Source organism: Coregonus lavaretus, assembly GCF_964263955.1.
Source record: "Coregonus lavaretus genome assembly, contig: HAP1_SCAFFOLD_3742, whole genome shotgun sequence".
Lineage (NCBI taxonomy): Eukaryota > Metazoa > Chordata > Actinopteri > Salmoniformes > Salmonidae > Coregonus > Coregonus lavaretus.
In genome coordinates, this window is record NW_028162000.1 from 12,536 (window position 1) to 38,939 (window position 26,404).

At 43.5% G+C, this 26,404-nt stretch overlaps 2 protein-coding genes across 2 annotated transcripts; one reads left to right on the top strand and one right to left on the bottom strand.

The window, feature by feature from the left end:
• The first annotated feature begins 1,213 nt into the window (after positions 1 to 1,213).
• On the top strand, positions 1,214 to 11,374 carry LOC311119761 (myelin expression factor 2-like). Its single transcript, XM_084194418.1, has 17 exons — positions 1,214 to 1,377; positions 2,764 to 3,164; positions 3,999 to 4,051; positions 5,034 to 5,041; positions 5,966 to 6,059; positions 6,393 to 6,590; positions 7,170 to 7,323; positions 7,635 to 7,684; positions 7,852 to 7,912; positions 8,140 to 8,241; positions 8,603 to 8,647; positions 8,765 to 8,827; positions 9,411 to 9,515; positions 9,909 to 9,953; positions 10,199 to 10,347; positions 10,628 to 10,679; positions 10,851 to 11,374. The coding sequence occupies exons 1-17, from the start codon at positions 1,292 to 1,294 to the stop codon at positions 11,012 to 11,014; spliced, it is 1,830 nt and encodes a 609-aa protein (XP_084050544.1). The 5' UTR covers positions 1,214 to 1,291; the 3' UTR covers positions 11,015 to 11,374.
• Positions 11,375 to 13,620: 2,246 nt separating this feature from the next.
• LOC311119759 (sodium/potassium/calcium exchanger 5-like) lies at positions 13,621 to 25,915 on the bottom strand (the record flags this gene model as incomplete). Its single annotated transcript, XM_084194416.1, has 9 exons — positions 13,621 to 13,943; positions 15,359 to 15,460; positions 21,632 to 21,838; positions 22,118 to 22,389; positions 23,003 to 23,103; positions 24,781 to 24,884; positions 25,064 to 25,147; positions 25,256 to 25,435; positions 25,756 to 25,915. The coding sequence occupies 9 exons, from the start codon at positions 25,913 to 25,915 to the stop codon at positions 13,621 to 13,623; spliced, it is 1,533 nt and encodes a 510-aa protein (XP_084050542.1).
• Positions 25,916 to 26,404: the final 489 nt, after the last annotated feature.

The following is a 26,404-nucleotide window of genomic DNA, read 5'->3' on the forward strand; positions in this document are numbered from 1 at the left end:
ATCTTAGCTCATTGGTCACCATAGCAACACCCACCCGTAGTATGCGCTCCAGCAGGTATATCTCACTGGTCATCCCCAAAGCCAACACCTCCTTTGGCCGCCATTCCTTCCAGTTCTCTGCTGCCAATGACTGGAACGAACTGCAAAAATCTCTGAAGCTGGATTCTCTTATCTCCCTCACTAACTTTAGGCATCAGTTGTCAGAGCAGCTTACCGATCACTGCACCTGTACACAGCCCATCTGTAATTAGCCCACCCAACTACCTCATCCCCATATTGTTATTTATTTTGCTCATTTGCACCCCAGTATCTCTATTTGCACATCATCTTTTGCACATCTATCACTCCAGTGTTAATCCTAAATTGTAAATATTTTGCACTATGGCCTATTTATTGCCTTACCTCCGTAACTTACTACATTTGCACACACTGTATATAGATTTTCTATTGTGTTTTTGACTGTACGTTTAGTTTACCCCATATGTAACTCTGTGTTGTTGTTGTTTTTATCGCACTGCTTTGCTTTATCTTTGCCAGGTCGCAGTTGTAAATGAGAACTTGTTCTCAACTGGCTTACCTATGTAACCACGCCAGCCCAGGACCTCCACATCCATTTTTATACACCTGCTGGATTGTCTGAGACCAGCCACCCGGGCAGCTGATAAAACTGAGGAGTTTGTGTCTGTAATAAAGCCGTTTTGTGGGGAAAAACTATTTCTGATTGGCTGTGCCTGGCTCCCCAGTGAGTGTGCCTTGCTCCCAAATGGGTGGGCCTATGCCCTCCCAGGCCAACCCATGGCTGCGCTCCTGCCCAGTCATGTGAAATCCATAGATTAGGGCCTAATTAATTTAGAAAGTGTATGCACTCACTACTGTAAATTGCTCCGGATAAGAGCGTCTACTAAATGACTCAAATGTACAATTTTAATTGACGCTTTCCTTATATGAACTGTAACTCAGTAAAATCGTTGCGTTTATATTTTTGTTCAGTATATATATATATATATATAAAAAAATTGTATTTTATTTAATTTATAAATATGTATTTATTTATTTTCGGGGGAAAACAATCTTAGTCGACATTGAAATTACTAAAACCAAATCGAAAATGTGTAGAAATATATCAATTGTATGTAGGAAATCTACCGGTGTTTAGGCTTTAGACATCCAGGCCAAATTCTCGCATTTTCTCGCGTTGGTGGAGGCCTGGAGCGTTACTTATTTTAAACTGCGCAGTGTGAGCGGAGGCGCATCTCTCGATTGAATTAGCTTTCTCTGCAAACAGACGAATATGGCAGATATTGCCCAGGAAACTATTGAACCCATCGAGGCTGAGACCGAGGGAACATCTCAGGATGGCACGAATGGCCTGAAAATGTAACTAAAACATCGTATTTTTCTGGCACAATCTGTGCTGCACTCACCGGCAAGATGGAGGCTAGCTAACGTTAGCAACATTAGCCTAGCATTAACGCTATCATTAAAACTAGCTAACGTTTGCTAGCTAGTTGCTACTTTTCTTGCTAACTAGCTAACTTGTTGGTTATCGTCTTAGTTGGTCATCAACATTTTTTAAGATTTGTGTAATATGTCGTTATTTTACTAGCTAGTTATGCAGACAACTAAATGGTTTTTAGCCATCCAACCATGTGTAGCTAGCTAAATTTACTATCTGGCTAGTGCGTTTAACTCATAGAATTAGGAAATAGAACACTAGAACGGGCATGAACCTTATGGGGGGATAAAGGTCAGCCATTTTGGGCAGGGAGTTGGTCAACCATGGTTTTCCAGTACTGTGATGAGACATTGTGTAAAATAATGAATTTGAGGAATGTTTTCGCACTGTATGTTAGTTAGCCATTTTTTTTACTGACAATGACAACATTCCATTCAAACAATGCAGTCAATCCACAGCCAACTGAAATCAGTTGATGATGGGACTTGGACAAGTTGTCAATTCAACAAGTACTAATATTGCTTTCCAAGAAAAGAAACATTTAGACATTTTAAGGTTTATCTATCTATATATATATGTCTATTTATACCAAACATTTGTATGAAGTCCATATAAACTGTAATTTTAAGACTATTTTAAGTTGACAATTCTATTACAATATTTAGGATATGTCACATGCCTTTTATTTGACTACATATTTAAAATCAGGATTATGCCTCTACTGCCATCCATTCCAATTAGATTAGTTTTGATTTCTCCCTGACCAATATGGCTGCCATTTTCATCCCATTCTGGGATCCATTCTGGGACTTTGAAGGTTTATGACATTTACATTTTAGTCACTTAGCAGACGCTCTTATCCAGAGCGACTTACAGTTAGATGGCCCCTCTAGTAATTTAATAAGATTTATATGGTTTAGGTGCACAGTCCCTTAATGGAGATTTAGCTAGCGAACCGTTAGCTAGCCAACAGCAGACAGTTGGTGGTAATGTATTGCCAGTGCGGAGCCGACAGTTTGAATGGAGTCAATTTGTAGTTGAATCCAGAGAGTTGCCTACAGTAACTTTCCTCTCCTCTCTTCCACCCTCCAGTTGGATGAAAATATGACTTTGTAGCTAATTAGCCGTTTGTGTCCATAAATCCATGTTAGTTAGGGGAGATTGAAGTTGCATAAACTGTTATGTGCACGTCTTTATTATTTGGCACATCAGTGAAATTACCATGCCATGTAGGTTTAGGTAACATTAGCTATAACAGACAAGCTAGCTACATCCATTAATACTGTACTCTTCTGTGTTTTCTTCAGAGAGCCAGAAGAAGACGAGGTTCTTGGCGAAGATGCCCCTGCAGAAGAAGAGGACCTAGGCCTGGGTGATGACGAGGTCCTTGGAGATGAGGTCCTTGGTGATGATGATACCCCTGTAGATGGTGACCCTATCGATGACGCCCCTATCAATGATGCCGAAGCCCTCGCAGACGACCCCACTGATGCCCCCGCAACCGCCCCAACCCCGAATACCAAGTCTGAGCTCAAAGAAAAGACGTCTGGAGGAGGCCGCAAAGGGAACCGCTTCCACCCCTACAAAGAGAAGCAGGTCACCGGGGACAAGAAGGGTGGAGGAGGGGGTCACAGGAACCGCGTGTTCATTAGCAATATCCCCTATGACACGAAGTGGCAGGCTATTAAAGATCTGATGAGAGAGAAAGGTAATCCATCCACACACAGGGTCAAGCTGCTTCTCCCTATAGTGATGGGCCCCTTCTCGCCAGCTCAACAGGAGCTTTCTCAGTCCTCTCTTTGTGACCAGAACATAGACCTAGCCACATCTTCTCGTAGTTCCTTCTGAGGCAGAATGTTATTGTATTGCAGATATTACTAAGTCAGTAGAATAGAGACATTTCTGGATTTATTTCATTTTTTACTCCTGGGTGGACACCAATTTAGCTTGGATTGAATTGAAATGTCTGTGCTTGTTAAAGTTGATTTTAGTTATGTAGTTAGCTACTATTGGTTTTATGATATTGACTTATAGCTCCAAAATGTAACCTCAGACAAGTAGTAGTATTGACTACTTGAGCACTTGATTCAGTTGAACCTGTGTTAAGGTGACAAATTATTGTTTTGTATGAATGAAACCATTGTCTTTCTGTGCACTGAACTATTGGGTCTTTAGCTCTTCAAAAAGTGTTTTTTTGCAAGGTGAAAAGGACACCTTTTTAAACTGTAGTGACTTCTTGCCATGTTGACAGGAACCGTGTTGACCAAACTGTTCTTTTATACTGAAGTGTGATCTGAATTCCCAGGTTGACAGTAGTTGACTGACTGTGTCTGTCTCAGTCGAGCCCAGGAAGGCATTGGAAGGGGGTTGTGTGGTGACTGTTGGTCTGGGCTCACTGTTGACCAATCATGGGGAAGCATCGTAACGGCATAACCAAGGCAACGGCCTGCCCTGGAGCGAGAGAGTGGTGGTTCAACAGTCGACTGGTGATTTTAAATGCCTTTTGTTCTCTTGGTATTTTTCCTTTGTATGTCTCATGAAGTTGGTGAGGTTACATACGTGGAGCTCTTTAAGGATGCTGAAGGAAAGTCAAGGGTAAGTGATGTGGACCAACTCACTGCACGAGGTTTTAAATGCCCTCCACTGCAGTATCTCTTTATTTACCAAGTGTTCTGTAAGGCACTGATCCAAGGGGTTCTCCATGTATGTCTATGGGATGATATGTTGGTGGCTGTTAGCTAGAGCCTGTTATAGCCTAGTTGGCTGTAGAGTGATGATGGAGGATGTCTTCTTGTTGATTCTGGAACACTAACTTGAATTCATCTGAAACTTAGTACACATTTGTTTTTAAGTTGTTGTAGTTTTCTCAATTGGTGTCAAAGTTTGGCAGTTGACCATTTCTCAAAGGGATTTTGTGATGTCTTATTGATTGACATTTGACTTTTTGGTCTTCAAATTTTGTTACCTTTTTATTTGGATCAATGGCACAATTATCTCTTCATGAACAAAACTAATTATTTCTAAAATATTGTAGATATTGTATAAAATAACTTTCTTCTTTTTCCAGCGGCTCACAAGAAAATCTCACCATCGTTTATTAATCTTTAGTATTATGATACATCCAGGAATTTGCAAACTAGGTTGTGAATGCATTCAACTCAACCATTTAATGTAATATGTACTTTAACTCAAACTGACTGTTTAGTGTTAACTCTAAAACAAACGTAGACAGAACGGACATATTTGCTATTTGTAAGTATATCCTGAGTCCTTGTTATTCCACTGAAGATGGTAAGGGTACTATGTCTCCACTGAGAACAAGAAAAACGAGTCTATAGCAACCCAAGTCAATGTCTTTTAAATTCACTTAATTTTTTTCCTTGGATACAAACAAAACACACTCCCCACACCAAGGCCTGTTAGCTGGCCCTTCAAGATGGATTATGTAATCCACTAATAGCATGATGTCAGATGTGTAATAATGATGTTAACTGTTGTCAGTCTAATCACTGTCTTTGTTCATTCCCTCTGTTATGGATCTGTGTTGTCTCTGGATCACCTGGTGTTACCTGTACAGGGATGTGGGTAAGGAACCAGACTTTACCTGTCTAACTTTGCAACATGGTCTCAGTGCATTTCGTATTATTCTGTATGTATAATGGGCTCCCGAGTGGCACAGGGGTCTAAGGCATTGCATCTCAGTGCAAGTGGCGTCACTACAGACCCTGGTTCGATTCCAGGCTGTATCACAATCCAGCCGTGATTGGGAGTCCCATAGGGCGGTGCACAATTGGCCCAGCGTCGTCCGGGTTTGGCCGGGGTAGGCAGTCATTGTAAATAACAATTTGTTCTTAACTGACTTGCCTAGTTAAATAAATAAATGTCAATCACAGACAACTCCCTTTAGTATGACATTTTACGTTTCGTATGGTGTGTATTAATTTCTTATGAAATGTTACTAATTACAATTCGCATATGTTATGAATTGCAGTTTGTACAATATGTTACGAATTTGCAATACGTATGATATGTTACAAATTCCAATTTGTTGTGGCTAACGTTAGCTAGGTGGCTAATGTTAGCTAGGTTAGGGATTAGGGTTAGGTTAACGTGTTAGATTTAGCTAAGTAGCTGAAAAGTTGTAAGTAGTTACTAAAGTTGTCCATGATGAGATTCGAACACGCAACCTTTGGGTTGCTAGACGTTCGCATTATATGCCCACCATCTAACCCAACCAACCACCTTTTCGCTTTGGCCTTAAGTAAACTTCTGTTTTATGTAACTATACCAAACTTGACAAGTCATACGAATTTCAGTGTCCCGGATTTACTTTTTAATATTTTAAAAGTACACTACTTTTGACCAGAGCCACATGGGGCTGGCTCATACGGTTCTGGTCAAAAGTAGTGTGCTATTACATGGGGAATAGGGTCCATTTGAGACGCACCTAACTTCCTGAGTCATTGTTATACATGTCTTCATCCACTGACTGTCCTGTCTGTCCTGCAGTGTTGTGGAGTTCAAAGATGAGGAGTTTGTGAAGAAGGCCATAGAAGTCATGAACAAACATGACCTGAATGGAAGACCCCTCAATATTATGGCGGTAAGGACCCATTCACATTCTGTAGGCACCACACGGTGATGAGAGATTAAACTCAGTGGTGTGCTAAATCTGCACTTAAATCCAGCCTGCTGGGAATGTGGTTGCATTAACATGGTTTGTAATGTTTATCCTCTTGAGACTGTCTTAACTGTATTCACTGTGAACTAGACCTAGTTAAAGTCAAAGGTTAGAGTTGTAATTATAGGTCAAAGGTTTGGGGCCATCTGTGTTTAACCCCTTGTTTCCCTGCTCCAGAACCCTGATGTGGAGGGTTAAAGCTCAGAGTTGAAGTTCTAGGTAAACGTTTAGCGGTTATCTGTTTCCATCTTCCAGGATCCTGATGGGGAGCGTGCTCGGCGCGTGCTGCAGCGTACAGGGGGGATGTACCCTGGAGGGGGAGGCAGGGGGCAGGAGGGTGGACCGGGGGGTGTAGGTGTACCCCCTTCCATCGCTAACAACCCAAACGTCCCCCATGAGGTCATCAGCGCTCTACGTGTCGGACGGCTAGGGACCACTGTGTTCGTAGCCAACGTGAGGACAAACATACATACTGAATCCTTACGTCTCATTCTCCTCTTCTCTCTCCCTAAAATCAAATCACATTTTATTGGTCACATACACGTGTTTAGCAGATGTTATAGCAGGTGTAGCGAAATGTTTGTGTTTCTAGCTCCGACAGTAATATCTAACAAGTAATATCTAACAATTTCACAACATATACCCAATACACACAAATCTAAGTAAAGCAATGGAATTAAGAGTATATAAAGAAATATATTGACACGCAATGTCAGAGCGGCATAGACTAAGATACAGTAGAATAGTATAGAATACAGTATATAGATATGAGATGAGTAATATTTATATCTGATGTTTTGAAGTCTCAGAAGTTAACCTACCAATAATTCTGTTCACCAATTGAAGAGAACTTGAGCTGTGCGCTCTAAATCTCAAGTCCAACTGCGTCGTCCTAGAACTTGGAAGTACCATGTTAGTTTCGCTGTGCCGAATGCTATTGCTAATTCGGTCCCCTCCTGTCTGTTTAGATGTGTTGTATGGTAATGGTTGTTTCTATGCTAACCCGGTCCCCTCTGTGCTGTCTCCTCCCAGCTGGACTTCAAGGTGGGCTGGAAGAAGCTGAAGGAGGTGTTTGGTATGGCAGGAACAGTGAAGAGGGCTGATGTGAAGGAGGATAAGGATGGGAAGAGTAGAGGGATGGGGACTGTTACCTTCGAACAGGCCCTGGAGGCTGTACAGGCTATCTGTATCCTTTATATATTATATACTATCACAGAACACGCACACCTTCCAACAGGCTGCACATGCTATCTGTATCCCGCATACGGTTATACTACGGAAGAAGACGCGTAACTTTTTATACCGGCCTAATACACAACTCTTTATACATGTCCTAGCTGTTATTCTTATTCCTTATTCACCATGTATTTATTCATGTCACTTATATTGTTTGAAAAGGACCTGTAATAAGCATTTCACTGTTAGTCTACACCTGTTGTTTAGGAAGCATGTGACAAAAAAATGTAATTGATGGTATTCCTTAACTCTGTTCTCTAGCCATGTTCAATGGCCAAATGCTGTTTGACAGACAGATGCATGTTAAGATGGTAAGTATGCTTTGTTATTGGCATGTTTCTGATTTCTAAACCTCTAACACTGTACACAGTTAATGTGTGTGTGGAAGGTCACAGGTCATAGAGGTTGTTACATGTTGATGTGGTAATATCGGTTGTGTAAGAACCACCTCTTGATATGTTGTTTCTGTGTGTTTCAGGATGACAAGTCTATGCCAGCTGATGATTTCCACCCGGTGGAGAAAGCTCCCCAGTTACCACGTGAGTACACATCCTGTCCCATCCTGACTATCACTAGAACACACCTGTATGTTAAGTTAATGTAATCTGATAGAATGACTTTACTTTATCATTATCTCTGTAACAGGGTCATGTTGTCACCTGCTCAGTGTTCTCTTCTCCAGTGAACCAAGGCATCTCATAAGGGATGTATACGTTTGTGTGGTCAAGCATACTCCAACCTTCTCCTCTCTGTCCTATGTGTGTAGGGGGTCTGGGAGGGATCGGGATGGGCCTGGGACCAGGAGGACAACCTATCAATGCCAACCGGCTGAGTGGTGGAGGAGGAATGGGCAACATGGGCCCTGCAGGTTAGTACTGACCCCTAACCTCTCCATAATACTCCAGCAAACGCACTGTTACTTTTTAAACCACGCACAGAGACTGCAGGTCAGACGAGGAGCCAGTCAGTTCATAGATAAGATAGTTATCGCTTGTGAAGATTAGCTATTTGTTTTAAATCCTCTACATGTTGTTCCTGGACGTTCTCCAAGTGCTTACATCACACACTGACACCGTTCCCTCCTAGACTGACATGCATCACCCTTCACCCACTGTTGGTGGCTGGAAAGTGTTGTCTAGAGATAATGTAGAATAAGCTTTAGTACAACAACGTGTGAATATGCTCTTAAAAGCAGTGAGACGTGAAGTGTGTGTGACTCTGTCTGTCAGGTATGGAAGGAGGACCTGGATATGGAGGGATGGGCCGACTAGGAGGTAAGGTCCTAGAGAATAGATCTCTCTGCTGTATCATTCTGTTACATGGCTGAACAACACATGGGTTATTGTGCCAAGACTATCCATTAATATAATAATCCTGTGTGTGTCGTGGAGGAGGGTTCGGGGGCATGGACAGCATGGGGGGATTCGGAGCCAGAGACATGGGACGGATGGGAGGTAAGGACACTCTCTCTCACACACACACACACCTAGGGCTGGAAATTGCCAGGGACCTCACGTTACAATATTGTGCCGATACTATATTCTCATGTAGGTAGATATCGCGATTCGTTACTGGGATTTGATGTTACAAACTCATTGTTCACGAAATGTCTGCTGCAGACAGACGAGACAGCATGAGAAAATTTATCGTTTTAATCGTTTTTTTAGTAGTTTAAATCAGTCAGGGAAATAGAAGTGCTGAAAACATGTAGGCTCACTATTTTTTTTAAAGATGTGAACAAGATATAGGATGAAAAATGCAGCCGTTTTGGCGCAGGTACAGCCGACTAGCGCTAGCTAACGCTACCGAGCAAAAAGCAATATTTTTACAAATAGATAGTATCAATATAATATTGCGATATGTAACTGTATAGATCCCCCCCCCCCCCCCATCACTACACACAACTAATGTAAGGACAAAATAAGTCAAATTCGCAAACACTGAAGTTTAATGGCAACTTTCCACCGAGTATATTTCTGACTCTGCGCCTTCTCTTCCTCTCTTCCCTTGTCTTTACTTCTCTCTCCCCCTCTCCAGACATGTCCTACAGGTCAGGGGGGATGGGAGGAGGGATGGACAGAGACTTTGGTCGCAGTGACATGTCCATGAGCAGAGGCTTTGGGGACTCCTTTGGAGGAATGGGTGAGTAGTTTACACACTCACAATCTCACTCACTCTTTCACTCACACTTTCTCTCATTCACAAACACACACTTGTGACTGTCAGTCATCATAATCTATTCCATAGTCCATAGCCCTCATATGTCCATCCGCTAACAGCATGGTCAGTGGTGGCAGTAGACTAGGCATGTTGTAGTGTGGTCGTGGTGTAGCTTGCAACTGGAACCTGTAGGTAGACTGTACTAAGAGCTGAATCACAACTCCTACATGGGTAACACAACACTGGTCAAGTTAGCATTCAGCCCTATGCCTCCAACATGTTACTGACAGAAGTTTGTGCTGTAACTTGTTTGAGTTGTGATGCGCTGATAGGTTGTGGTAACGTGTGTATGATGCCGTGCGTTCTCTCCATCAGGAGGAGGTTATGGAGGAGGCATGGGGCCCGTTGGGGGAGGATTAGGTACACCACCATTACATTAACATCCTTCACATCTGTCTGTCTACTCTCTCTCGGCTCTCACTGTCTGTTAGCACACACATCTCACATGTCAGACTGCCAATGTTTCACTGTGCTTGACCTTGATTTGATGAATGGTAGGTGTGGTAGTGCTTGGCTGGAACTAAAGCCTGCAGAACCCCGAATACCACTGCGGTAGGAATTCCGATCTGAGACACTCACTCATATTGCCTGTGTCCTCTACTAAGGTGGTATGGGCAGCCGGTCCATGGAGCGGATGGGCTCTGGCTACGACCGTATGGGGGGGAGCATGGCCATGAGCCGAGGGTTCGGGGGATACGGAGGAGGAGCCATGTCTGACAGAGCTAAGGGAGGATGTCAGATCTTTGTCAGAAATGTATGTTTAATAAATGAATACTATATAAATGTGCATTATATGACATGACGTGCACTCCCCTTTTTAAGCACATTAAAGCACCAAACACATGTTTTAATAAGGTTGATCAAATCAACTATATGATGTGTACTCCTGTATGGATATTTATATCATGGACACAGATTAAGTAGTGTGAATTGGAAGCGCTTTTAGACAGAGGAGTAGGCATCATCTAGCTCTGTGAAAATGCCCCTAAAGTATTTTAGGCCTCTATGTTCTAATGTCCTGTGTTGTGTTGTAGCTGTCCTATGACCTGACCTGGCAGAAACTGAAGGAGAAGTTCAGTGTCTGTGGTAAGCCTCTTCAATCAGTTTACTGTACTGAACAACCTGCAGATGGATTGAATGTAGCTTTGAGCTGCAGTACTGTCATGGCTTTAGCAGTGTCAGTGCTTAAACACTCTACTGCTCTTTCTCTCTCTCTCTCTCTCTCTCTCTCTCTCTCTCTGTGCCCTCCCTCTCCAGGCCAGGTGATGTTTGCAGAGATCAAGATGGAGGGAGGAAAGTCTAAGGGCTGTGGTACGGTCAGGTTTGACTCGCCAGAGAGCGCTAACCAGGCCTGCAGGATGATGAACGGAACCAAGATCAACGGTCGCGAGGTTGACGTCCGCATCGACCGCAACGCCTAGAGCCTCACACACCATACACACACGGTCACCACAACCGCTCGTTCCATCGCCAATCGCTTTTGTTTTGTTTTAAAAACACATTTTCCATGTCTCCCCGTTTCCATAACTACTGGATGTGTATAAGGTCTGTTTTTCTTTTAATCTTTACTTTTTTTTGTAAGCCTTTTTTTTTTTTTTTGTGGGTCATAAGTTTATTTGAATGAATAAACGTTTTAATTTTTTAACTTAGTAGTTGTAAATGTTATTATGGGATCAAAGGCTACTGGCCAGTTCACAGCAGGGTTGTGTGGGTGCGTTTTAATTGAATACAAAGGTTCATTGCAGGTGAAACACCACAAATAAATTGCAAGTGTCATTGTACTTGTACACCATTGTAACACTGTGTCCTCTGGGGCTAGCCAAAATAGCACTGAAGATTACCTTTTCTACACCGTAGGTAACTAGACCACAATGGTGTAGCAGAATCAACCAGTCAAGTTAACTGGTATAATGGCTCACTTTGACAAAAGATGTGAGAAACTAGTGTCCATAAATGTTTAGTTTGCTAGTATCATAGAACTAGAATACTACTAATAATGTAATAGGATCTTTGGCTAGTATACACTGGGAGTCTTCATGAAGTGGACAACTGAATGGATACTTTCTTGCCTTTAACTTGAACAGTAGTTTCAGGCTCCATCTCTCTGTCCTGACTGAGTCATCGTTAATGTTTGTCCCCTCTCAGGCCATATAGACTTTCGAGTGGGCTCCCGAGTGGCGCAGCAGTCTAAGGCACTGCATCTCAGTGCTAGAGGATTCACTATAGACCCTGGTTCAATTCCAGACTGTATCACAATCCGCCGGTGATGTGGAGTTTCATAGGGCGGCGCACAATTGGCCAGGGGTAAGCCGTCATTGTAATTAAGAATTTGTTCTTAACTGACTTGCCTAGTTAAATAAAAATAAGAAGACCAGTGGAAACTTTTGGGTTTCTTCTCTTTACGATCCTGTCCTCACTCCTTACTGTTGCGCAACACAGGCTGCTTGTTAACGCTTATCTGTTCTGCCTGGACAACACCCCCTCCCTCCTTCCCTTCCTCGTTCACCAGCGTTGAGTAATGACAGATTATCCATTATATTGACCAGACTCTAGTGGCTGCTCTAACAATTAAAAATGCAAGGCAGTCGGAGGAGGCAAGATCAGGTGGGACCATTCTAGCAAATGAGAGGGCAGAAATGTGGGTGTACAGACGCAACATCCCCCTTATAAAGTTTTTTTTCTTTCTCAAAGTTGCTGGGAAGTCACGTGTCCTACTTATATCAGTACACTCATAACCTAAGCATAGGCCATTCAATTTTTTTGGTGACCAAAGATGGAATTCATTGACCTCCATACAAAAACTGCTTGTTGAGCAAAAAACAACATTTGGTCCCAGTTATCGCTCTTGCTTCGCCTCTTCCTCTCTGCTAGTATGCACTCACTAACTGTAAGTCGCTCTGGATAAGAGCGTCTGCTAAATGACTAAAATGTAAATGCTATCCTTATCTTGTCATTACCAGAGTCCCATAGAATATTAAAGGGCAGCTTTATTTCCTGAGTTAGAGGTCAAAGGCAGTGTTGCTGGATCATTCTCACTCAGCAGGTAGTATGGAGTCTGCATGGGGCTGCATCTCAAATCACACCCTGCACCCCTCAAACTCAACTCTGGACTTTGAAGCCAGTTCCACTGCATTTTTTAAATTGTTCCCCTCTAATCAGGAAGTGATTTAGGTGTGGCTGCAATATATTATCAGGTAGAACAGAAAACCAGCAGGCTCCAGACCTCGTAGGGTAAGAGTTGAATACCCCTGCCCTACATACATTTAAGTGCACTTCTTTTGACCAGAGACCTACGTTGGGGAAGGTGTCATTTGAGATGTAGCCATTATCTTGGTCTTGGCACCCAAAGTCCTGGGCCTGTATTCATAAAGCGTGTCAGAGTAGGAGTGTTGGTCTAGGATCAGTGGTATTCAAACCTTTTCAGCGGGGATCCCATTTCTTTCACCAGAATTTCTTGCCACCCCACCTTAATATCTGTACATTTAGATTTTTACATAAACAAATAACCTTAAATTCATTGCATTTTATCTCTTATTGAAACGAAAAGAAACCAATAAATAATTTTACTCAATACTATTTTATTTTTCAAATTATCTTTCTCAAAAAATGTTGTATAGTTTCCCATATAATATGTGCTGTTAAGTTTTTGTAAAAAAACAAACATTTTATTTATTTCTTTGAATTTGGTGATCCAACACTCCTATTCTGACCGTGTCCACAAACACCACTGCAAGTGGGGTCGCGACCCGACTTCGAATACCACTGATTTAGATCATAATGAATAAGATGACATGGACAGGGTGGACCTGATCCTATATCAGCACTCTGAGACTGGGAATCTGGGCCCTGTATCTGGGTTTTGTATAAATGGTCAAGTGTCAAGAGGTTGGTTCTGGGTAGCCTGGTTCTGGGGGAGGGCTGGAGTGTGGACTCCATCTCTGCCACTCAGCCACTACACAGTCTGATGAGTGCGGCCTGCAGCAGCCCTGTGTGTTAGTGTGTGTTATTGTATGTCTCTGTGTGTGCATCAGTCGCCGCACAGTCTGACAGGGTTGTTCCCAATGATGCCCAGTTCGTAGAGGATGGCCACAGTGGCAAAAACGACGTAGCAGAACAGAGAGACGATCCCCAGCTTCCAGTCCAGCTTCCAGCCGTTTATATGGACCGCCACGAAGAGAAAGACGATTGAGAGGAGGAGGGTGGCTGAGATGAAGACCAGACCGGTGCTGTTGACCTCCACAGGGTTGACCGTGTCCACAAACACCGTCTTGATGAACCAGGGAAGACCCAGACACAGCATGTCAAACACATTGGAGCCCACGATGTTGGACATGGCCATGTCGGCTTTACCTGGAATAGAGCGAGAGAGAGAGGGGAGGAAAGAGGAGAGGTAAGATGACATATAACCCAATGTTGTACCTACACTACATGACTGAAAGTATATGGACACCTGCTCGGCGAACATCTCATTACAAAATCATGGGCATTCATATGGAGTTGGTCCCCCTTTTGCTGCTATAACAGCCTCCACTCTTCTGGGAAGGCTTTCCACTAGATGTTGGAACATTGCTGCGGGGACTTGCTTCCATTCAATCACGAGCATTAGTGAGGTCGGGCACTGATGTTGGGCAATTAGGCCTGGCTCGCAGTCGGCTTTCCAATTAATCTGAAAGGTGTTCGATGGGGTTGAGGTCAGGGCTCTGTGCAGGCCAGTCAAGTTCTTCCACACTGATCTTGACAAACAATTTCTGTATGGACCTCGCTTTGTGCACGGGCCATTGTCATGCTGAAAAAGGAAAGGGCCTTCCACAAACTGTTGCCACAAAGTTGGAAGAATCGTCTAGAATGTCATTGTATGCTGTAGCGTTAAGATTTGCGTTCACTTGAACTAAGGGGCCTAGCACGACATGAAAAACAGCCCCAGACCATTATTCTTCCTCCACCAAACTTTACAGTTGGCACCATGCAATGGGGCAGGTAGCGTTCTCCCGGCATCCGCCAAACCCAGATTAGTCCATCAGACTGCCAGTTGGTGTAGCGTGATTCATCACTGCAGAGAACTGTTTCTACTGCTCCAGAGTCCAATGGCAGCGAGCTTTACACCACTCCAGCCGACGGTTGGCATTATGCATGGTAATCTTAGGCTTGTGTGCGGCTGCTCGGCCACGGAAACCCATTTCATGAAGCTCCCGACGAACAGTTCTTGTACTGACGTTGCTTCCAGAGGCAGTTTGGAACTAGGTAGTGAGTGTTGCAACCGAGGACAGACAATCTTTACTAGGCGCTTCAGCACTTGGCGGTCCCGTTCTGTGAGCTTGTGTGGCCCACCACTTCGCGGCTGAGCCGTTGTTGCTCCTAGATGTTTCCACTTCACAATAACAGCACTTACAGTTGACAAGGGCAGCTCTAGCAGGGCAGAAATTTGACGAACTGACTTGTTGGAAAGGTGGCATCCTATGACGGTGCCACGTTGAAAGTCACTGAGCTCTTCAGTAAGGCCATTCTACTGCCAATGTTTGTCTATGGAGATTGCAGGGCTGTGTGCTCGATTTTGTACACCTGTCAGCAACGGGGTGTCCACATACTTTTGTGTATATAGTGTAAGAGAGAGATAGGACTTATGTGACTTGCACGATTATGATAAGGTGGACATCTAGTGGAAGAACTTGCAGCTGTGGGCTCCGTCTACTGTCCTGGAAAGGAGATGTATCTCAGGGGGACTAAAGGTCAGAAAGGATCAGAAATGAAGCTACAGTAGTAGTTACCTTCTCTGGCGACCATGACACTAGCCACTGTGTCTGGTATACTGGTCCCTGCAGCTAACAGAGTCAGGCCCATTACTGTGTCTGGGATACCTAGGGTCTCTCCTGTTACATACAACACAGAGAACACACAGTCAGATACACAGGACATAGAGTCAGACCCATTACTGTATGGGATACTCTCTACTGTTACAACGTAGACATACCACAGGGTCAAATACAACACAACACAGGGTCAGATACAACACAACACGGGGTCAGATACAACACAACACAGGGTCAGATATGTCATACAACACAGTCAGGCCCATCACTGTGTCTGGGACACCCAGGCCAGGGTCTCTCCTAACATAGAGAGCACAAGTAGATATAACACACAGGAAACAGGTAGATATTACACACAGGAAACAGGTAGATATAACACACAGGATACAGGCAGATATAACACACAGGATACAGGCAGATATAACACACAGGATACAGGCAGATATAACACACAGGATACAGGCAGATATAACACACAGGAAACAGGCAGATATAACACACAGGATACAGGCAGATATAACACACAGGATACAGGCAGATATAACACACAGGATACAGGCAGATATAACACACAGGATACAGGCAGATATAACACACAGGATACAGGCAGATATAACACACATGATACAGGCAGATATAACACACAGGATACAGGCAGATATAACACACAGGAAACAGACAGATATAACACACAGGATACAGGCAGATATAACACATAGGATACAGGCAGATATAACACACAGGAAACAGGCAGATATAACACACAGGATACAGGCAGATATAACACACAGGATACAGGCAGATATAACACACAGGATACAGGCAGATATAACACACAGGATACAGGCAGATATAACACACAGGAAACAGACAGATATAACACACAGGATACAGGCAGATATAACACACAGGATACAGGCAGATATAACACACAGGAAACAGGCAGATATAACACACAGGAAACAGGCAGATATAACACACAGGATACAGGCAGATATAACACACAGGATACAGGCAGATATAACACACAGGATACAGGCAGATATAACACACAGGATACAGGAAGATATAACACACAGGATACAGGCAGATATAACACACAGGATACAGGCAGATATAACACACAGGATACAGGCAGATATAACACACAGGATACAGGCAGATATAACACACAGGATACAGGCAGATATAACAAGGGAAACACAATAAGGTGGACAACAGTGCAAAATGTTTTAGAAACACTACTTTAAAGGAGTCCTCGATCCCCCATCCATCCCTCCATCCCTTCTTTCATCTTTCCCCCCTGCACCTCCTCAGGAATCCCAAGCCTAACTGGTCACGTTGCAAAGTTCAGACGACAGAGAGACACCGCAGGGAAATACACACCAATGCCCCCATTGACCGCACACTTTATTTTCTCTCTCTCTCCGTTCTCTGCTCTCCAGCCTCTCTTTCTTGGTTTCTCTTTCTCGCTCCCTCTCTCTCTCTCCCCCATAAGGCCATCTCTCTCGCTCTGCCTCTCTCTCCCCATCCCTCTCTCTTCTCTCCCCATCTCCCTCTTTCTTTCTCTCCCTCCCCCTCCCTCTCTCTCACCCCTTCCTCCCCTCCCTCTCTCTCTCTCATGTGAGTTGTTCTGAAGGTTAAAGGATAATAATCCCATTATACTCTCATGTCTACCAACATCACATGACAACATCAGTCCTCGTCGCTGATGTAAGGTCAGTTCTTTGTGTTTTCTCTGTAATGGAAAAGCTTGGGGATAGCTGATCCTAGATCTGTGCCTAGAGGCTACTCCCACCCAAAGCTCACATGACGTCTCCTGGCAGCCATGCAGTGTCTGAGGTGAAGCAGGTGGTAATCCTACTGCTGTGTGTGTGCGTCTGTGTGTGTGTGTGTGTGTGTGTGTGCGCGCGCGTTGTGTGTTTGTACATGTTGTGTATGTACGTGCGTCAGTCCATGTCTGCGTCTGTGTTTAAGTGTGCCTGTGTTTGTGTGCCTTCATTTGCATGCGTCTGCATCCGTGAGTGTGTGTGTGTGTGATCCCGGTGCTGGCTGGGCTAGTGTCTGGCCACCATTGGAGCTCCACTAAGCCTGTAGGACCCGCTGGCTGGGCTAGTGTCTGGCCACCATTGGAGCTCCACTAAGCCTGTAGGACCCGCTGGCTGGGCTAGTGTCTGGCCACCATTGGAGCTCCACTAAGCCTGTAGGACCCGCTGGCTGGGCTAGTGTCTGGCCACCATTGGAGCTCCACTAAGCCTGTAGGACCCGGGTCTGCTCTGGCATCCCAGGAATCAGCATGTGACTCGACTCTAACATCTGACATGTTCTCACACACTTTCTAAACCTCCTCGCTTGGACTTCCTTAACTCTCTGATTGAAGAACATGAAAGGGGTTTAAACTAATGTGCTTCCTTCTTTTCATGTAAAACTTGCAAATGTTTTGCTCAATAACACCTGCAGTCTGCAGCAGGCAGTAAGGCCTCATACATACACAAGTTATACCACTGATATACGACACATTTGCACAAAAATAATTACAGAAGTGTTGTGGAGACACAACAATGGTTCAGGCAAACTCAAACATTGTGTCAAATCAGTTGTAGACTGTACACGGGGGCCTAAGGTAATATATTGAGGAAGGATGTATTGTGTATTGAGGATGTACTGTGAAGAGTATTGAGAAACACTACATTGTTTTCCAACAGGTGGCGTTACTCCTACGCAAAACTCGTTCCTTAACCAGACAGTGCAGAAAACTGTGGAAAAAGTCAAGGGGTCTGAATACTTTCTGAATGGACTGTATATACACTACCAGTTAAAAATTTGGACACCTACTCATTCAAGTGTTTTTCTTTATTTTTGAAGACATCAAAACGATTAAATAACACATATGGAATCATGTAGTAACCAAAAAAGTGTTAAACAAATCAAAATATCTACCTCATGAAGCTGGTTGAGATTCTTCAAATAGCCACCCTTTGCCTTGATGACAGCTTTGCACACTCTTGGCATTCTCTCAACCAGCTTCATGAGGTAGTCACCTGGAATGAATTTCAATTAACAGGTGTTCCTTCTTACAAGTTTATTTGTGGAATTTCTTTCCTTCTTCATGTGTTTGAGCCAATCAGTTGTGTTGTGACAAGGTAGTGGGGTATACAGAAGATAGCCCTATTTGGTAAAAGACAATCCATATTATGGCAAGAACAGCTCAAATAAGCAAAGAGAAATGACAGTCCATCATTACTTTAAGACATGAAGGTCAGTCAATACGAAATATTTCAAGAACTTTGAAAGTTTCTTCAAGTGCAGTCGCAAAAAACATCAAGCGCTATGATGAAACTGGCTCTCATGAGGACCGCCACAGGAATGGAAGACCCAGAGTTACCGCTACTGCAGAGGATACGTTTATTAGAGTTACCAGCCTCAGAAATTGCAGCCCAAATAAATGCTTCACTGAGTTCAAGTCACAGACAGAGAGGGGACTATGTGAATCAGGCCTTCGTGGTCGAATTGCTGCAAAGAAACCACTACTAAAGGACACCAATAAGAAGAAGAGACCTGTTTGGGCCAAGAAACACGAGCAATGGACATTAGACCGGTGGAAATCTGTCCTTTGGTCTGGAGTCCACATTTGAGATTTTTGGTTCCAACCGCCGTGTCTTTGTGAGACACGGTATGGGTGAACGGATGATCTCCGCATTTGCAGTTCCCACCGTAAAGCATGGAGGAGGAGGTGTTATGATGTGGGGGTGCTTTGCTGGGACACTGTCTGTGATATATTTAGAATTCAAGGCACACTTAACCAGCATGGCTACCACAGCATTCTGCAGCGATACGCCATTCCATCTGGTTTGGGCTTAGTGGGACTATCATTTGTTTTTCAACAGGACAATGACCCAACACACCTCCAGGCTGTGTAAGGGCTATTTGACCAAGAAGGATAGTGATGGAGTGCTGCATCAGATGACCTGGCCTCCACAATCCCCCGACCTCAACCCAATTGAGATGGTTTAGGATGAGTCGGACCGCAGAGTGAAGGAAACGCATCCAACTAATGCTCAGCGTATGTGGGAACACCTTCAAGACTGTTGGAAAAGCATTCCAGGTGAAGCTAGTTGAGAGAATGCCAAGAGTGTGCAAAGCTGTCATCAAGGCAAAGGGTGTCTATTTGAAGAATCTAAAATATATTTTTATTTGTTTAACGCTTTTTTGGTTACTACATGATTCCATATGTGTTATTTCATAGTTTTGATGTATTCACTATTATTCTACAATGTAAAAATAAAGAAAAACCCTTGAATGAGTAGCTGTGTCCAAACTTTTGACTGGTAGTGTATGTGTATATACAGTTGAAGTCGGAAGTTTACATACACTTAGGTTGGAGTCATTAAAACTAGTTTTTCAACCACTCCACAAATTTCTTGTTAACAAACTATAGTTTTGGTAAGTCGGTTAGGACATCTACTTTGTGCATGACACAAGTAATTTTTCCAACAATTGTTTACAGACAGATTATTTCACTTATAATTAACTGTATCACAATTCCAGTGGGTCAAAAGTTTACATACACTAAGTACCTTCAAACTCAGTGCCTCTTTGCTTGACATCATGGGAAAATCAAAAGAAAGACCTCAGGAAAAAAATGGTAGACCTCCACAAGTCTGGTTCATTCTTGGGAGCAATTTCCAAACGCCTGAAGGTACCACGTTCATCTGTACAAACAATAGTACGCAAGTATAAACACCATGGGACCACGCAGCAGTCATACCGCTCAGGAAGGAGACACGTTCTGTCTCCTAGAGATGAACGTACTTTGGTGCGAAAAGTGCAAATAAATTCCAGAACAACAGCAAAGGACCTTGTGAAGATGTTGGAGGAAACAGGTACAAAAGTATCTATAGCCACAGTAAAACAAGTCCTATATCGACATAACCTGAAAGGCCGCTCAGCAAGGAAGAAGCCACTGCTCCAAAACTGCCATAAAAAAGCCAGACTATGGTTTGCATCTGCACATGGGGACAAAGATCGTACTTTTTGGAGAAATGTCCTCTGGTCTGATGAAACAAAAATAGAACTGTTTGGCCATAATGACCATCGTTATGTTTGGAGGAAAAAGGGGGTTGCTTGCAAGCCGAAGAACACCATCCAACCGTGAAGCACGGGGGTGGCAGCATCATGCTGTGGGGGTGCTTTGCTGCAGGAGGGACTGGTGCACTTCACAAAATAGATGGCATCATGAGGAAGGAAAATTATGTGGATATATTGAAGCAACATCTCAAGACATCAGTCAGGAAGTTAAAGCTTGGTCGCAAATGGGTCTTCCAAATGGACAATGACCCCAAGCATACTTCCAGAGTTGTGGCAAAATGGCTTAAGGACAACATAGTCAAGGTATTGGAGTGGCCATCACAAAGCCCTGACCTCAATCCTATAGGAAATGTGTGGGCTGAACTGAAAAAGTGTGTGCGAGCAAGGAGGCCTACAAACCTGACTCAGTTACACCAGCTCTGTCAGGAGGAATGGGCCAAAATTCACCCAACTTATTGTGGGAAGCTTGTGGAAGGCTACCCGAAACGTTTGACCCAAGTTAAACAATTTAAAGGCAATGCTACCAAATACTAATTGAATGTATGTAAACTTCTGACCCATTGGGAATGTGATGAAAGAAATAAAAGCTGAAATAAATCATTCTCTCTACTATTATTCTGACATTTCACATTCTTAAAATAAAGTGGTGATCCTAACTGACCTAAGACAGGGAATTTTTACTAGCATTAAAAGTCAGAAATTGTAAAAAACTGAGTTTAAATGTATTTGGCTAAGGTGTATGTAAACTTCCGACTTCAACTGTATATATACATATATATGTATACCTACGATAGTGACCCTCCAGACCTGTATATATATTTACCTACGATAGTGACTATCCAGACCAGTGTACATATATTTACCTACGATAGTGACCATCCAGACTAGTGTATATATATTTACCTACGATAGTGACCATCCAGACCAGTGTATAAATATTTACCTACGATAGTGACCATCCAGACCAGTGTATATATATTTACCTACGATAGTGACCATCCAGACCAGTGTATATATATTTACCTACGATAGTGACTATCCAGACCAGTGTATATATATTTACCTACGATAGTGACTATCCAGACCAGTGTATATATATTTACCTACGATAGTGACTATCCAGACCAGTGTACATATATTTACCTACGATAGTGACCATCCAGACCAGTACGTATGTGAAGCCTGAGATCCAGACAGCGGACATAAAGAAGGTGAACATGAACCATTTCTTCCAGAACCGTCTCCTGCAGTCTGGAACCGTCAGGTATAGAATCACAATTGCCGGGAGGGACAGCACCCACAGGATCCGCTTCAGGTCGTTCTCTGGCATCGAGAACACACTCTGGTGGTCTGGAATACACACACACACACACACACACACACCCCTTTCTCAGTCTGCATGGCATCAATGTGTCATCTACCAGAGGGATGTGTGTGTGTGTGTGTGTATGTGTGTGTGTGTGTGTGTGTGTGTGTGTGTGTGTGTGTGTGTGTGTGTGTGTGTGTGTGTGTGTGTGTGTGTGTGTGTGTGTGTGTGTGTGTGTGTGTGTGTGTGTGTGTGTGTGTTTGTGTGTGTGTGTGTGTGTGTGTGTGTGTGTGTGTGTGTGAGTGACAGATCGAATCAGCTACCCTCTGGTATCTCATTGAGGCCGTGCAGACTGAGGGAAAGGTGTGAGTATCCTGAATCATCCTGGAAGATTCCGCTGTCGCTTCTAGAACGTCTGTGGACCCTCAGAGTGGTGTCGACCAATGGCTGTGTCTCGCTGTGCTCCTCAGAACCTTTCCCCAGGCAGGTACAGCAGGGGCTGAACCTCCTCAGAACACACTCACTGATCCTCAGGTCAAAACACAACACTACGATGTACACCCCATAGACCAACAACAGACAGGCCGCATCATACCTGAGGAGAGGGGAGGGGAGGTGGAGAGGAGAAGATTAGAGCGGTGAGCAGATTTGAGGAAAGGAGAAGAGAGGAGGGGAGAGGAGAGTTAAATGCTAATAAAAATCTAATACAATCACTTGTACATGTATATTAGAACCGATTGTGACTCTGTAACCGGCAGTAATAAAATAGGACGTTTGTGTACCCAGGATGATTGTTTAGATTATTAGTATCACACCGCTGGGCTTTGAAGTGTTACTATGTGCTGAGATTGAGGAAGTGGAGTTGAACACAGATACTCACCAGTACACACAGGGCACTTTAACTTTATTGTATAATACATTATGTTCTCATTGACTTCCTCATGTAAAAATTCCACTGTCCTGGAAAAGTTATACTGTTGCAAACACACACACACAAGGCACTCCCTACAACACACCTACACCACACAGACACACACACACACAGTCTTGTATAACTAACCTTGTGGGGACACACAATTTAGTCCCATTCAAAATCCTATTTTCCCCAACCCTAACCTTAACCTTAACCCTAAACCCAACCCTAGCTCCTAAACCTAACCCTAAAACTAACCCTAGCTCCTAACCCTAACACACACACACACACTCACCAGTAGACTTTGTTGTCTGAGATGATGGCTATAACAGCAGAGACAGAGATGGCGTAAGCTAGACAGTCCCTGAACAGAGACCAACAGGTCAGACGACCCACCTAGGACAGAAAACACACTGTTTACAGCGTATAGTACACACACACAGGGCCGCCACGCTGAGCTAAACTGACAAAGACCCACCTCGAGCAACACATAAAACCTCACATTATTCTGCCCAAAAACAATGACAATTTCTCTCAACCAGTGGCATATGGGCGTTTTTGGTGAGTGCTGATGTGGTGTACAGTTTTTCAAAGACAGGGACGCAAAATATGTATTTTGTCAATTCCCAGCGCGCCTCTCCAGGGAGCTGTTGGAGAGACGCATCGCTGCGGCGCTCCACTAACATTCCGTTCAAAAAATCATCTAGCATAAATCATGTAGCTGATATAGGATATGGTAGAAAGAATATGTGGCCTTTTCTGTAGCCTACAGGCTGGAGATAAAATGTATGACAATGTAATGAGACAGAAACGTTTTACATTTAGGTAATTTAGCAGACGCTCTTATCCAGAGCTACTTACAGTAGGTGAGTGCATACATTATTATTTTTTTCATACTGGCCCCCCGTGGGAATCGAACCCACAACCCTGGCGTTGCAAACGCCATGCTCTACCAACTGAGCTACATCCCTGCCGGCCATTCCCACCCCTACCCTGGACGACGTTGTGCCAATTGTGCGCCGCCCCATGGGTCTCCCGGTCGCGGCCGGCTACGACAGAGCCTGGATTCGAACCAGGATCTCTAGTGGCACAGCTAGCACTGCGATCAAACAACATATCCTAAAAACAGGACAGGTCAAAGTAAAATGGACAATATGGTGTGGACAATCAAGCTACTCACAACTGCTGTCCAGGAGATTCATCCCGTGGGCTAAATTGTCATGATCAGTGGTTTCAAGTTCGGATCCGTACACTTTTGACGAGCTGATCATAGCGAAAAATAAAATACTTCTGCATTTCCCGCTGTGTAAACACATTGCAAATAGGCTCAAGATAACTCCTGATAAAGTTGGGTAGCTGATATTCAGAGCTTAAATAGCCAAATCACAGGAATCAGGACTAATAAAGCCAATGCAATGACCTGTTTTACAATCGGTGGGCCTACCACATGGATGGCCATTCATATAATTCCATAGCAGGCTGACACGGCAGGCTACACCCCAGTAAGCACGGACTGAAGTATTTTGGACTTCTTTTTTTGGTCTTGTCCAGACTGGCTGTATTTTTTTGTGTTTTACAAACGGTAGGTCTACCACATAGATGGCATTCCTAAAATGTAATTTCAGGCGACACTGTAGGCTATACTCAGTAAGCCTTTTAGACGTCTGTTTTTGCTCCTGTCCGGCCTTGATTTCAATGTCCATGGACATTCGATTTTGGTCCGCTCTGGACCAGCCTTGATATGGCCCAAACATAGACGTCTATAAATGACGTATTTTGAACTTTCATTCAGAACCGAAAATGAACCTGATTTCAACATGGGCTATTTTTTGGTCTCGCCTAGGTTGGCAGAACGGCCAGGACCGGCACTACACACACACGCACACACGCACACACATACACACACACACACACACACCATAACAGTTTACACGACAAAACAATGTAGATGATAATCTCCCCTCCTTGACCTACTAAAGCTTCCCCTGGCTGGAATGGATGCTTATTATACCACTGAGCTCTTTATGGTTAGGTAAGGCTTCCCATAATCTCTCTCTGTGTGTGTACACATACCACTTTGGTCAGGAGTCCGCAAGCAGCACAGATCCCCAGGAGGTTGTAGACAGCTGATCCTACGATGGTGCTCACACCGATGTCTCCCTTTGTCACAAACACACCTGGGTAAGACAACACACACACACACACACACACACACACACACACACACACACACACACACAGCTGTTAGCACTTGATGATGATGACGATTATGATTGTAGTGATGTGCAGTTCCTATGGTATTCTCAGCAATCATAGTAATTGTATGTTGTGCATATGTTTCAGATGCCTTATGTACCCAGAAAGGCAGTGACCAGTTCAGGAGCAGAGCTGCCTGCTGCCATAAAGGTGGCTCCTGCTACGTCTTGAGACAGACCCAGACCTGGAAAGAAGACCAAGAGATGTTGCCATTAACACACAGACACACTTGCACACTTGCACACACACACACACACACACACATTAATACATACACACACAGATAACTTACGGTCACTGATAAGTTCTAGGGAAGGTAGAAAGTAGTCGTCACAGACTATAGCAACTGCCAGCAGCATGTAAAATATGATCATAAAGTGTATGACAAGTCCTCCATCCTTCCTCTCCTGTAGTGTGAAGAACCCCTCTGGAAACTCAGACGACTGGGTTGTAATACACTCTGTCTCATTCTCTGGAACACCACACACAGAGTTGTCTAAGTTACAGAAAGTAACAGTCTACAAACTCAGTAAAAAACAACAACATATACAATAAAAATAAACATTTGAAGTGAAAAAAAAGTAACAGTCTACACTAACATAATGATAGGCTTTTTGAATAAATGTAACATTACTGAATGATCACTGTGGCAACATTGTGCCTATTCTTATGAGGAACGCTATGGAAATGTGTTCTCAATTAGTCACCGCTATTAGCTGCGCAAACATTGCCACCATTTATTGGCTTGAAATCATTGATTATCACGGTTGATGGAGAGATAGAAACACTGACCCAGCGCCCGGCGCTTTCTGTTGGAATGGGAGTCCTCCTGAGCTGCTGCTGCAGTGAAAGACACAAGATGAACCGTGCAATATAAAACTAAAACTAGTCCTAGAAAATAAGGTATAAAATCTTTTCTGTTCTTCTTGTCCACCACTCCGTCTTTATACATGGTTTTAGAATAGAAAGCGGTAAAAAAAAAAAAAACTGTTTTATTAACTACTGCTGCAGTGCGTCATGAGCTCACTAATAATCCAGTCAATATACAACAAGCCTCTTACTAACTCACATCTACCACAACCTACTCTATTAGGGCTGAAAAGAGATCATGGGGGAGAAAAGCATATTTTAAGGCCTGTGTTCAGAGAGAGAGAGAAAGCGAGATCACGGGATGAAGTTATTCTAGCTGAACGCACCCCAGCCCCCTGTAACCCCCTCCCTCCTCCCCCATTACAGCACCCTCTACCCGGGGGAATTAGAAGGGTTCAACCCCCATAGAAAAGTCTCAGGATAGGAAAGAGATTTCCTGGAAATAAACATTTACACTAATTTAATATTATTAGAAAGGCCTCACTCATGGTGCACATATAGGCCTAGGCTCCCATACGGAACAATTATATATTGGAATATATTTAAATAAAAATAGACATGTATTTAAATA

Bases quoted from the DNA above. Each gene is read 5' to 3' on its own strand.
- LOC311119761 (XM_084194418.1), top strand. From the start codon at position 1,292: ATGGCAGATATTGCCCAGGAAACTATTGAACCCATCGAGGCTGAGACC. The intron at 7,913-8,139 runs GTGAGTACACAT...CTATGTGTGTAG, and splicing joins GAAAGCTCCCCAGTTACCAC to GGGGTCTGGGAGGGATCGGG. The intron at 8,828-9,410 runs GTAAGGACACTC...CCCCCTCTCCAG, and splicing joins AGACATGGGACGGATGGGAG to ACATGTCCTACAGGTCAGGG.